The sequence below is a fragment of the Diplotaxodon limnothrissa genome, linkage group LG10, assembly GCF_057381915.1.
Source record: "Diplotaxodon limnothrissa isolate DT_005_m linkage group LG10, D_limnothrissa_male_GT1.1, whole genome shotgun sequence".
NCBI lineage: Eukaryota > Metazoa > Chordata > Actinopteri > Cichliformes > Cichlidae > Diplotaxodon > Diplotaxodon limnothrissa.
In genome coordinates this window covers 17,507,450-17,521,335 of record NC_140605.1, presented here as the reverse complement: position 1 = coordinate 17,521,335, position 13,886 = coordinate 17,507,450, and the positions used below count along the sequence as shown (strand labels likewise).

General features: G+C 39.0%; 1 protein-coding gene across 1 annotated transcript in view; it reads left to right on the top strand.

Annotated features, from left to right (window-relative positions):
* The window catches only part of cadm2a (cell adhesion molecule 2a), a 229,894-nt gene that overhangs the window by 193,837 nt on the left and 22,171 nt on the right, over positions 1-13,886 (top strand). The window contains exon 4 of the mRNA XM_085364512.1: positions 2,824-2,961. Coding sequence (XP_085220638.1) covers positions 2,824-2,961 — 138 coding nt within the window. The remainder of the gene's footprint in view (positions 1-2,823; positions 2,962-13,886) is intronic.

Below are 13,886 nucleotides of genomic sequence, written 5' to 3'. Positions count from 1 at the left end.
ATGTTATCAGTAGGGCTGGGCCATATTATACCGTTCACGGTAATACCGGTATAATGTTAGGCAACGATAGGAAAATGAAATATCGCGATAGAATGGGAGTAAAACGCGCATGCGCAGTGCCTTTGTTTTCATACGCACATGGCCGATTGTTGAGTGAAACAGATGAACCAGAATTGGTTTGTAAAAATGGTGCAACTTCCGTGATGTGGAACTGGTTTGGTGTTTGTCCGTCAGATACACAACAAAGCACATTTTTTTGCAGAACATGCAAGCGGCCGTTGTTATTGTCATATTTGTCGGACTAAGATGCTCTTAAATCTGGGAGTAATTGGGTCCTAAACTCCATATGTTCAGGTCAAACAACACTGCAGCATCACTTAGAGTTAAAAACTGTCTAAATTATTTCATCTTTAATAAAACGATCAGCATTGCTGCTTTACCAGGTGTAACTATAAAGTTTAACTTCCAGACATCCATGAAAACAAAAGTTATTACATTTAACGGAGTTAGAAGTTAGCAGGAAGCTAGCGGAAGTTATCTTGCTAGTTTCGCTAGTTACCTAAGCATGATATAGCATGTTCTGACTGAGAGATTTCTGAAAAAAATCAAACGTACAGCTCTGCTATCACTTCCAACATAAATGAAGACAGGAAACTAAACAGCAGTGACGTTTGTAGGGTTACTGAAGTTGGGCTAGCTGGTATATAATGATGTGCTACGTGATCGCTAGCGACACAGCTATGTTAGCATAACATAAACAGTGAAGCTGGAGGACGAACACTAACACTTTTCCACTTATAAAAGTTAACGTGAAGGTTCTTCATGGTTAGAGACAAATGCAATCGCATGGCAGGATGCTGTAAACGGACCAAACTTCAGTCAGGAGAACAACTGAGATAATCCATCCACAATACGAGGTTAGTCATTAATATACTGCAACAACATGGGAATAGAGCAGCTGCCAGAGAATTCAACATTAATGAATCAATGGTACAGAAGTGGAGGAAGCAAGAAGAATGAGTTTAATAAAGTTTGATTTATCTGACTGCTTTGTTTCGCTTAATGTGCCTTATAATCCCGTGCACCTTATGGTCCGAAAAATGCGTACTGCACCTCTTTTTAACTTCAGTGGATATTATACATGGTTATGCTCAGGATATGTCAGCCCATTTCTACTGGAAATGCCTTTTGGTTAAACTTTCAGCAAGGAATTTGCATTTGCACTGTTACATTTTTATAAAGCTTTAATGTACATAAAAACCAGCTTCTTGTTTAAGTGAAAATAAATGGAAGGTTGTCTTTTTGCGCTAGTAATGTTGTGGAGTTGTATTTTGTCTCGCATCAATTATATCGTCGGTTATATCGTTATCGCAAATTTTCAAATATATATCGTGATAAATATTTTTGGCCATATCGCCCTGCTCTAGTTGTCAGTAAAGGATATTACCTTTAGCTCTAAATACCTTATGATCGACCTTAATTCTCAAACGCTTAAAGGAAATGCATATATATTTATGTGTTGATCAGCATAGTAAGCACTGTAATCACACACCACCACAGAAATTTGTGGAAACAGTGAAATCCAATTTCCCTATTTTCCATGTATCAGAAATTGAGCTCTTTTCTGCGTGTTCAAAACTCAGCTTTATAGAGAGAGGGTGTAAAGCTGTACAGCCTATAGCCACCCAAGGGGAACGTGACTGTACACGATGAACAATGCACTTGATCTGCTTTTATTCAGTCTGGAGGAAAATCCATCAAATACTTTTCTGAGTCAACCCACACGCACTTATTCGCACACCACCGTTCTTAGCTGTTGTGGCACTCTTACTTTAGATACTTCAAAACTAAGCAATTTGCATTAAAAAAAAAAAAAGAGGCGCATTAAAAATCACATGTATAATATTAACACATGCTTATCGCTAAATTGTGCCTCTGCCGAGCAGCGGCTGTTGTTGGGATTACGTATGCAGTTTGCGCCTTCAAACAAATGGGAAACATAAAACAGGAGGACCTTTAAACTGTGGCAATAAACCTTACAGGAGGCGGTGAGACGGACAAGGCAAGAGTCAGTCAATGGCATTGACTGACAGAACTTTCAGTCACTCAGCCAGAGGCAGACTTATTGCTCATTGACAGTGGAAGGGCAGACACCACACATTTAAAACACTCATTATGGGAAAGGCCAGTGATTAACATTTTCTGTAAATAGTAATGGCCTTGTCTGCGGTCACAGCCTTGTCACACACAGACATACAAAGCATACTATTTGTCAGCCTACAGTTTTTCCTTTGATTGATGTGATGATATTTGGGGTTTTATGTTTTCAAGGGAAGTGTAGTAGTGAATAAAAACCACAGGAAAAACTGTGGAATTGTTCTTTGATTGCACATTGATGTGTTTTTATGTATTTTCTAATTCTGTGAGCATCAAAAACAAAATTCCTCTCTGCCTCATTGTATTTGTTTTGCAGCAGAGTCAGTGTTTTATGACCTGGAAAAACCAAAGAAACAAAACTAATGGTGAAAAATTATGTCTCTTATAATTTGGTTTGACCTAGCAGTGAAGCAGGGAATGACCCAGTGGTTAGAAAAAAAAAATCCACCCACCCATGTGCCAGCACGAATCTTCTGTGATGTACCGTCGAGCATGTCGCTGCTTGGTGAATCTCTGTAGTCTGCTCTCTAATCTCCCTGCAGGTGGGAAAGCTAGGGGGGCGGGTGATTTCCAATAAGGCATACTAATATTATTGTTGTATAATGACACCCTGCTGCGCATGAATTAGTTCTGCCATCGCTGTGATCTCCGTTTTCCATCCTTCAGGTGTGCCAGAGAAGCCAGAGATCGATGGCCTGACAAAGCCCGCCATGGAGGGAGACCACATCACTCTGACCTGCATCACCCAGGGCAGCAAGCCCGCCGCTGACCTGCGCTGGTTCAGGAATGAAAAGGAGGTCAAAGGTGTGTAACGTCATACCTGCGTTTACACGTGCATCACATCTATGGGTACTGTGGCTAGAAAACATGCCATCATGCAAGCAATTCTAAAAATGCCAATCAGAGTTGGTGAATAAAAAAAAGCACGTTTGCTTTTGTAGTCACCAAAAACAGGCTGATGATTCATTCGCTTTTGTTCAAAGATTCTGTTATTTTAAAACATGATCAACTTATTTTATAAAATCTAAAATTTAGGCTGTTCTCTGTAAATTAAAGTAAAACAAAATGTTACTTTTTTATAAATGAAACTATTTTGTTACTTTCTTTGTATTCCGTACCTATTAGCTGTGCTCTAATAGCATCACTTTCTGTAATTGGTATCTGCTGATTTACTGATATTTTAATACTCCCCAGTTAGCCCCACAGTGATCTCTTTGGAAAGCCGTCTCGCTGTGTTGTCAGATACAAAAAATATTGGCTATCACATTTCACAATGGCTCGTGATTGTGCTTTGTGATAAACAAACGGAGCAGAAATGTGGCAGAAAGTACTCATTTGTATTTCACAATGGATTTAAAATTGGTATTTTCTTTTTCATAAAACTATTGCCATAAAACTGCCGCTTTGGATGTCTCTACAGTGTATTCTTGTTCCGAACAAGTTGTTTCTAATAGAGCAGATTCAGCATGTGTCCTCTGGCCTGAGACCAATACATTAACCTCCCTTGTTATTAGAGGGCTGTTCTAAATCTCACTGACTGGACTACATACCTCATTTCCACCCTGCTCCCGCTCTGTTCTACTTGATGAACCGTCCGCTTTGTAATTGAACGAGACAGCGAGAGTGGGAGAGAGAAGGAAGGAGGGGAGAGGAGAGAGAAAACTGATAAAAGAGATTTGGACATGAAATGATGAAATAAAGTTTTTCAGGGAGAGGAGGAACAGATGCAGTTGTGTATCAAATAAAGTATATAACCCAGTTGGACAGACTGTCACAGATCATCACAGCTGAAGAACTCTTACAAAGGTTTCTCTGTTGATTCAGAAGGCAGATTAAAGTCAGATATCAAAATGCAAATTGCCTTTTTTCTAATTTAAATGACTGCTGAATTGGATTGAAAATCACACATTGACTTTTTAACTGCCAGAAAACAATGCAAATTTCTAGGAAGACGCTGTCAAAATCTTTGTATAACCCAACAGATCACTGAAACCTAATAAGAATAACAAGCAGGCAGGTGTTACACATTCTGAATACCCAATTAAATGTAGCAGAATAGGCTTTATGAGAAGGATTTGGGATGCGCGAGACAGAAACTCCCCAACATTAATTTCCCTCCTAATACAAAGGATTAATAAAGCACATAAAATGTTTTTTTGCCAATGCAAAGATAATTTTTTGTCTTATTAACTCGGCATTTTAATACTTTTATTTCGGCTGTCGCAGACTAAATTAGTTATGTCTGTCATGTCTCTGGCACATATTTCTTCTTGTAACTAAATGGGATGTTTTTTCTTTATGTGTGTTTTTTAAAATTACTTTATCAATAGATGCTTCTGCTTCTGCTGAGACACCTTATAAATCACCTGGTAAAGTGCAGAGCATGCTAACTTCTTTAATTATTATAATATTTAACATAAACATTTAAAGTAAAATCACATTCTTTCAATTAATGTTGTTGTTGGGTTTTTTCTTTTTACTCTTTTGTAATTTTACCCACTACACTTAGTATTTCTTTTGTTCCCCTTCCAAAGAACAAGCATATAGCATATAACAGATTACAAACTAATTAGCAGGCTGAGTATTTTTTCCTTGCAGGCTTATTGTGTCTCTACGGGTGATTATTGCTACTCCCAGTGGCCAACTACTGAGAGAAGAGCTCCCTGTAAGGCACTGGTAGCCAGGACATTATGTTCTTTTAATTTACCACAGAAACAGGTAGTCAGTGATATCCTCTGTGGCTTAAAGTAGAGAAAATCTCAAGAGGATATGCTCTCTCATTAAGGTCAGATGCTATAATTTGCTGCTGAACATGGGCAACCGCTGTCTTTATTTCAATGCTTTAATAACTGTATAACAATATATTGTTTGATGTAGTTGTTTCTAAAATGTGCCTCGGAGCCGCCGTTTATAAAGCAGAACCTTGAGACAAAATATAAATGTCAGATTAGAAATTTGTTGTCAGACCCGCAGTTGGACTCGTCAAGAATTTCAATCCCAAAGGATGTTTGGCCTACGCTGAATTTACTGAAAAGCTCCCTGAGTTTCTGCCGCTACACCCTTTCCACCCGTGTTTAAGTCCAGACAGCTCAGACTGCTATCTGGCTTTAGGATTTTCTATGGTGCAAACATGCTCTCAGATAAGACTAAATCAATGCTGGTTTTCTACACAGTTTTAAGCAGATATCATGTTTATCTTTCATTTTAATTACTTTGATGATGAGATTGAATCTGTGTCATCACTTTTGTTCGGAAATGCTCAGAACGAGGTCTCTCCTAAAACGAGCTTTGTTAATCTCGCACACTGGATCTGAGCAAAGCGATTTACCAACACCTGAAAAAGTCACCTCTAACCAAACAAATTCATGAATAGTAAATAGAAAACTTTGAAGAGTGCTGGTCTCAAAGGGGAAAAAACATGGATCCCTTATAATAATCTGTCTTCCTTGACAAGTACGTGTCGGTCCATAAAGAACTGTTTCATAAAAAGCTGACAGATTTCAATGTTTTGAAAATGTTATGTTTTGTAAAGATAACATAAAAAGTGTTCCAAGTTAAACTTTTTAGTTTAAACAGCATGGTTGTCTTTTTTTGTTTTCGGTTTTTTAATTAGATGCCTGCAGTGTAGTTGCTTTCTGCAATTTATTTATCAGACATATTCAGGACATGTTTGGTTCAGGGAAAAGCCAGCGCTCAACAATATGATTGACACAGGCACATTTACATATTTAGTTCTGCTTTGTCAATCACTAAAGCATGTCTGCCACTAACTGGACCATTTCTTGTACAAATAAGAAGGTGTGAATGGACCCAGTCGGTCTAACTTGTTATATATGACACCTTGTTATATAAGACACTGAAAGGCTGCTGCCATTCACAAAACATTACAATATATTTATTTCCTTTTATATATATATAAAGAAACTGTGTTGCATTTAAATGGTTAAAATGAAATGAAACCAATAGTATGCGTCTGATGGCTGGTGGTCTGGGATGTCCTCCAAAATAACAGACTAAAAAGAAAAAAAGCACCTAAAAGCAAGCAAATACAAAACAGCATGTGTTAATACACGATGTATCTATGCACGTGTAGGTGGATTGGAGTGCACTTCAAGTGTTCATCATCCTGACAGGATCAGGGTGTGTTCAATGTGAAAAGCCATCTGATTGTGAGCGACCATGCTGGGAATAAATGACAATTGTGACATATTGGTGTGGGATCTGGGGGAATAGAGAAGATTATATTACTGGCAGAGCCACTGGAGCAGTCCATCACCCATTCGCATGCAGTTAACAGACACCCTATGCTAAATGTGGGTGTGTACATCTTTGTATACGTGCGCGCCTGCATGAGCAAAACAGACAGATGGAGCAGACAGCGTGCATGTAAGGACATAAGCTTGTGTGTGTGGAACAGAATCCAATATTCTTATTTCTCAGTCTCTTTGTCCCTCAGATCCCCTCAGTCCCCACCCAGTAATGATATATTTCTATCTCAGTTACACACCATAACCCAGAGAGACCTCTTCCAATATCACCACATGTAGAAGTTGTTTACACACCGCTGAACCAGGGGGAGCTGTGTGGAGACCAAGCAAGGCAGAGATGAAATGAATATTTATTTCAAATAAGGGTGGGGATGTTCTCTATCAGACTAGCATTATCATACTCTCTGACCTAAACTGTAGAGGTTATTGCTCCATCATGTAACGCAATAGCTCTATTCCAAGGGGGCTTAAGGGGAAAAAAACACAGAGATTTGATTCAAATTCGTTTGCAGTCGCATCCCTATTCAGTTGTCAAACTTGTTAGTGAAGGACAAGGTCTGAACACTATTTAAGGTCATTGTGACCTCACATTTTGCTACACTATCACTCAAATACTACTGACTGTATTCATTTATGCTTAATTGGCCAGAATTTGGTGCTACTCACTATTCGAACATTCGAATGGGGTTGAAGAGGTGAAGGGAAAGAGGAAAAAATGTGAACACTGTGAACATCCCACTATGAATCAAGTTCAAAAATTTAAAGAAGTTTTGCAGTTAAAAGAAAAAAATACACTTTTCAGCTGCTTGGGCAGTGTTAGACAGCTTTGCACAATACATAAAAAAGTCTGCGTTGGGACTACATTTATACTATCCAGCTCCCCGGGGTGCTGCGGATCAATGACCATTAAAGATGTAATTTCAAGATGGCTCCTGCAAGTCACGGTGACATGAATAAAAGATGCGTTAGATGCACACACAAAAATACCTCTTTACCCTCTCTATCCTGTTACATGTGCACAACAAAGTACTTGCAAACACGCACATCTGACATATGATCTGTGGAAATCTGTTTCTATATTAATCAGCATTAAGATACAGGACTCAAATGGACAAACAAGATGTTCCACCTTTTTTGTTACTTTTACAATGAGTTTGAAAAAAAAATGAGTTTTTTTTTTCAAAGCTTTGAAAAACAATATGTTAAGAATAAAGGGCGTAAGTGCAAAAGGTATATCCGACTCATCCTGTGAGTTTGAGGTTAACAGATTTAGACTTGCGCACAGAAGAAGAGATCATATTGCTACGCCCACTGTCTGTGCCCATTAAAAGCCACGTCCTAAAGGTGGAGCACCTGTCCATTTTTTTTAAATGTCAAGACACTGAGACTGACCAGACCGCTCCTTCTAGAGTGAAAAACCGTCTTCACAAATCCGCAGTACACGCTTCTTCGCTGTGAATGCTCAGGGAGTTTCATGTCAGAAAGGACATTATGATATTGGTCTGCCAGGCAGTGATAGGAAGTCTCCTAACATTTAACAGTGCTCCCCCCGGTTGTAGTCACACGTCAGTTAAGCACAGAGTCTAGCTGGTAAGGCAGATCAGTCAGGGGAAGATGCTTACAGACAGCCAACAGACAAGCTCCCTGAACGCTGCACAGTAGCAGGAATAAGCGAGAAGATGGTGGACAGCACGATATATCATCTCCACACCTCGCTAGAGCGGGAGCTTGCTGCATATTCTTGCTCTTGTTAAAGTTTACTCATCCTTATTGTTATGCAGCTCATCTGGCAGGCAAAGGGAACAGCATACATAGGTGCTAATCTGCCAATATTTTCTGGTAATATTGTGTATTTCAGCGAATTTAAATTTAAAATAGTGTTTAGTCTCGCATATATTTTGATTATTCTCACTCTCACCCGTAAAAGATTTGATATTGTTCTTGCTTGTGCAAGTTGCTTTAATTCTCAGATGGGATGCAGCTCAGGGTATGTTGCGTCAGCCCTCGGGCCCCTGCCGCCAGGATTAGTCAGGTCTGGCACTGTTGCTCATGATTCCTCCACAACCCCAGCAGACCTCCTCGGTCTCTCTTGTCGGTCCCTCTATGTTCTCTTCTTCGGCTTCAACTCTCTCCTGTGAAATCGCTTAAAGGGGTCAGATTCTCTCATTGTACGCCTGTCATTTCCATTTCTAATCCTCTGAGGCTCTGTCTTGGCTCACACCATTGATACAGAGCCATGAGCACCCACCCACAAAACAACCGCATTTGTAGCCAAATACTACCAGGCTATTTGCGGAAAAGAGGTACCACAGGTGCATATGGCAGCATAGTGCCATTTTTTTCTCCTTTTTTATTATATCGGGTCTACAGAGTGTGTTTGTAATGAGAATAAATAACAAATGAATATGATTTTTAAATAAAAGCTAAAATTTGCTACAGTATTTTTTCACATTATTTCCAGTTATCCCTCCATTTGCTACTGCTTATTTGGGTCACGGTGTCAGCAATCTAATCCGAGATGCCATTGCTACCCTTTTCCCAACCACCAGCCACCTCCAGCTCTTCTGAGGGGACACCAAGGCTTTCCCATGCAAGGCAAAAGAAATAATCTCGCAGGGTCAGTTCCAGGGTGTCTTTCTGACATGCCAAAACCACCTCAACTGGCTCATTTTAATGCTGAGGAGCAGCAGCTCTACGCTAAGCCCCCTTCTGAATGACTGAGCTCCTCACCATATATCTAAGGATGAGCCCAGACACCTTTCAAAAGAAGCTCATTTCTGCTGCTTGTATCTGAGATGTTATTCTTCCAGTCACTACCCACAGTTCATAGCCATATGTGAAGTTAGGTAAGAACGTTTAACAGTGATGCTTCGCCTTCACCTTCAGGTCAGTGGATGTTGTGTTCACTGCAGTTTTTTCCTCTACAGAATTATTTTTTCTGTCAGTTAAAAAATGCTTTCTGGTTTTATTTCCTTTTTAACATTACATATACATGTAAAAAAAAAAATTGTTGAATCTTTTGCAACTTTTCTTACTCAAGCCACTGAATATAATATGTCTGTCATGTAACAGTTTTTCTTTCTTCTTCGATTGACACGCGAGAGCTTTAATGGCACGTCAATGGCAGCTGCTCTTTTCAGCTATGTTTAAAATGTGATAAGATACTGTATTTATGGACCAATTACATCAACTCTTATCCAAACACTTCCACACACACACTTTTGTGCATGCTGATTGCTGCTCTTTATTGATGAAGTCTTACTTGGTAGTTGGACAACTGTGATTATGTTCTCGAAGTGGATCTCGGAAGACTCGGGAATTATAATGTTAATGAAATTAAACTTTGAGCGAGCATGTCAGTTTCTGTGCTCTCATCCTGAATCACACGCAAGCAATCAGAGACCATTTAAAATTCCATGACAAAAAAAAGGAATCCACACTCTTAAATTAAACGGCCAAATTATACACTAGAGAAAGTCGTTTTTTGAGTCTTTCCAGCAGTTTTATTTCAATGCAAGCATATTTACAATCAAAGAACTTCAAAAATAGAATTACAATATAAAACTCAGATATAGTAATATTATAAGATAACTAACTAACTTGCTGAAAGTCTACTGTGAAAAATAGAACATTAGGAGCATCGCCAAGTGCGCATTACAATGATTGAAGTACTTAAATTTGTGTCTTTAGCAGCCTTTCTGTGTGTATAATCAGACTGCATAATTCAAGATGATACCTTCAGTTTATTCAGTCATCACAATCTTTTGATTTACATAAAAATTGTTTTTATAAAATAAAAACACTGTAACTTCTTATCCTCTTTGGAAATGTGCTGTAAGAAGAAGAAAGAAGAAAGTGTGTACATTATTGTACTTTATTGAGCCCCGTGGGGAAATTGCTCTCTGCATTTAACCCATTCACTCAGTGAAGCAGTGGGCAGCCATTGGGCGCCCGGGGAGCAGTGTGTAGGGACGGTACCTTGCTCAGGGGTACCTCAGGGTAGCTGTTAAGGGGAATCGAACCCCCGACCTTCCGATCATGGGGCAACCACTCTACCTACTGAGCTATCCCTGCCCCATCATAAAATACCATCATGTCCATATGGACCAAAATCTCAGAGGAATGTTTCCATGACCTTGTTGAATCAGCGATGCTGAGCGATAGAAATATATATTATACTCACCAGCCACTTCGTTAGCTACGCCCATTTAACTGCTCTTTAAAACAAATATTGAATCAGCAAATCATATAGCAGCATCTCAGTGCATTTAGGCATGTAGACATGGTCAACAAGTTCAAACCAAGCATCAGAATGAGGACAAAAGGTTTAAGTGACTTTGAATGTGCTTTGGTTATTTGTGCCAGATGGGCTGGTCTGACTTTTTCAGAACCTCCTGATCTACTGGGATTTTCCTGCACATATGGACCATAATCTCTAAGGAATGACTCCAGCATCCCGTTGAATCTATACCACAAAGAATTAAGGCAGTTTTGAAGCACTTCAGTCCAACACACTGACACAAATACACAAGATCGTTCTTTTACTCTTTAATTATGAACACAAAGCCAACAACACAAAGCAAACTTGAAATCAGCCCAGAGAAACTTCAAAGCAAATTCTGCTTCAATTCTACTGTAACTGAAACATGTATAAGTAGAAATAGAGGCTCCACTATTACAAGTCTGATTGTTCATCGCTGCCTTACTGATGAAGTTCAGGCTTTAAGATCACACTGGGTTCTTTGCCAGTTTTCTGTTAGCATGCTGTCCACACAGATGTTTGCAAAGTGCAGATTCTTTGCCCTGGATTCAGTTTGCACTTTACCAACATACTCTTGTCTTCCCGTGGCATAAAAATAAAAGAAATGTTTGTACATCCATTCCTCAAAAGGTACAGACCACTCCATGTTCCTCCTCTTTGCGCACAGACTGAAATCAGCTGACTGTAGCACAAGTGAACAAGAAGAAAAAGACGTTTGACTTTTTTTTTTCTTCCTATCCACCCATCTTGCAGATATCTGATGGACCTTTTTTAATTATGATGTGATTATTGAACTTACTACAAATTACCAAAAAATCAAAAAGAGCAAAAACAGATATAGCATGTTTGAATTTTTAAAAGGGCATTTCTTTAGAAGGAACCTTCTAGTGTTGCAGAAAGGAGGAGAAAGACAGGTTGGACTCGTGTGTTGACAAAGAGGCAGGGAGTATCAGTTCATTAGGAGCTGCCATAAGTAATAGAAATGGAAAGAAAATGTTTGCACTCCTAAAATAAACTATTGATACTACAAGTTAGATGTAATTTATTTTAGCCGTCATTTTTTTCCTCTGTCATCTCCTGTATCTTCTTTGTGAAATGCAGCCATTTTCTCTCTCCCCCGTTGTTCGCATAGATGTTGCTAACACTGCAGACCTGTCAGTCATTCATCTCTAGGGGAGGCGGGCTCATTGCCTCAGTTGGGGGAAGTGGCTGAGCAGAATAGTTGATTGGCAGAATTGAGAGAGAGAGGAGACAGTAGGGTGGAGAGGCTTGGAAAGTGGAGCAGATGAGCACAGAGGAAAGAAAGATGTGGAGCGTAAACAGTCTCTTTAGGAGGTACAAACAAAGGCGGTCAGCATGAGAGGTACGGTACATACAATACACTTATGATATATATAAAAACTGAAAAAGAAGGACATATTTTTTGACAAAGCAGGGCAACATCTCAATGCAGAGATAAGCCTGGAGTGTTGAATACATTATAGGAGGGAATTCTTTTCTTGTTTGAAAAGAAACTCTGAGTAGGATGTAGCGACTTGATATGATTTTTAAAAACTGGCCGCTGGCATAATGTAAACAGACCAAACACCTTTTGTTGACGACTGGCTGTAGAGATTTTACTGAGAAAAAGAAGGTTTTAAAATAACTCCTTGGAGGTGGATATGTTTAGATAATTATCATCAAGTAAGACAGCCAGTAAGTAAAAAAAACAAAAAAAACAACAACCTAGTGGCGTTGAATTGTGAAAGGCTGTTGAGTTAAGTGGGAGATATGTGGTCTGAAAGAGGATGCTAATTTGTATTGCATAATGCATATATAACAGCTCCCAAGTTTTTAGGAACACGTATACCTTATTTTCCAGTGGCAGCACAAACATTCTGAGAAAATGTTTGTGACTAATGTCATCATCTGCTCTCAGTTCTGGTGTCTAATTTCTCTAAACACTAGCTATTTCCTGATATATTCTGGTTTTAGGTGAGATCCCTTTAAGAGGGTGCTAAAGTTTCAGCGCAGTAGTAATTTTCTTAAACTTTAGGTTTCTAGAAAAGGTAACAAAAACATTAGGAGGAAGAAGAATTAGAAGCATTAGAAGTTACTACTTCTGTGATGTAACTGTGGTCATGTAGAGTTCACAGAGAACCACTGATCTACTAGGTCAGGGTACTCAAGGACAGCTTGACAGAGAAAGGGAAAGTCTGTGGTTCAGAAGTCTCATTTTCCACTTTGAAGGACATCTCTGCCTTTGAGGTACTTTGCTTTTAGAGAGGAAGGTTTATCACTAACTGATAGCATTTCAAGGGCTCTGATATGGCAGTCATAAACTTGAGGGCAGGTTATAACCTGTGAATCAAACACATTTAGTTTATCAAAAGACTACAGTGTCAGAGAAGAAATGATGGAATGTGGAATATTCCAAATTTAAGCTGGTTGTAGGATTTTTCCACTATCTTTGCGGTGTCTGGGATATTGGTGGTCACAGGGAGATGCAACAACTGATTGCTTAGGATAGCAGGTGTTGCTGGGATATCTCTGAGAACAAATTGTACTGATAAAGAGAACTGTGCATAATGACACTTTGCTAACAGGCTAATTTAATTACTGCCAATTACTGTCTGGTTTCCACTGGTAATGTTTTTTGAAGTAGTTGTCAGGCAGATGAATCAGACCAAAAGGTCGGATAGATATGAAGTGCATGAAAGTGTTGATTTGTACAAGCTGAGTGGGAGCACATGCAGAGATGACAGGTGAGGCCACACGTAATCAGAAATGTTAACAGTGTAAATATATGCATTCAAAGAGCCACAACTTAAAGTTGAGGCAGCTGCGTTTCATTTTAACACTGCCTGCAGCAAAATCCAGGTTGAATTCGTACTGAGGTAGCCTAGATATGCAACAAAGTGAACTTACAGTACAATAACAGTAAAAGAGCTACAATAGGGTAGCTTCAAATCTATTGTAATCTTTTGCAGCATGTAACTGGAGAATAGTAAGATGATTGTAACATTACTAGAGCATGTTGTAGCTTTAAATACAAGCAGCTCTTATAATACATTTCTTAGTGCTTAGTAAGAGCTCTGTTTGCATATTTTGTATATTGGATTGATTGGCTGTTAGCATTAGCCATATTCTTGGCTAATGCTAACTCAATATTCAGTCACCAGCAAATGCAGTAATGCAAATTTGGATAATTTGATATGTAA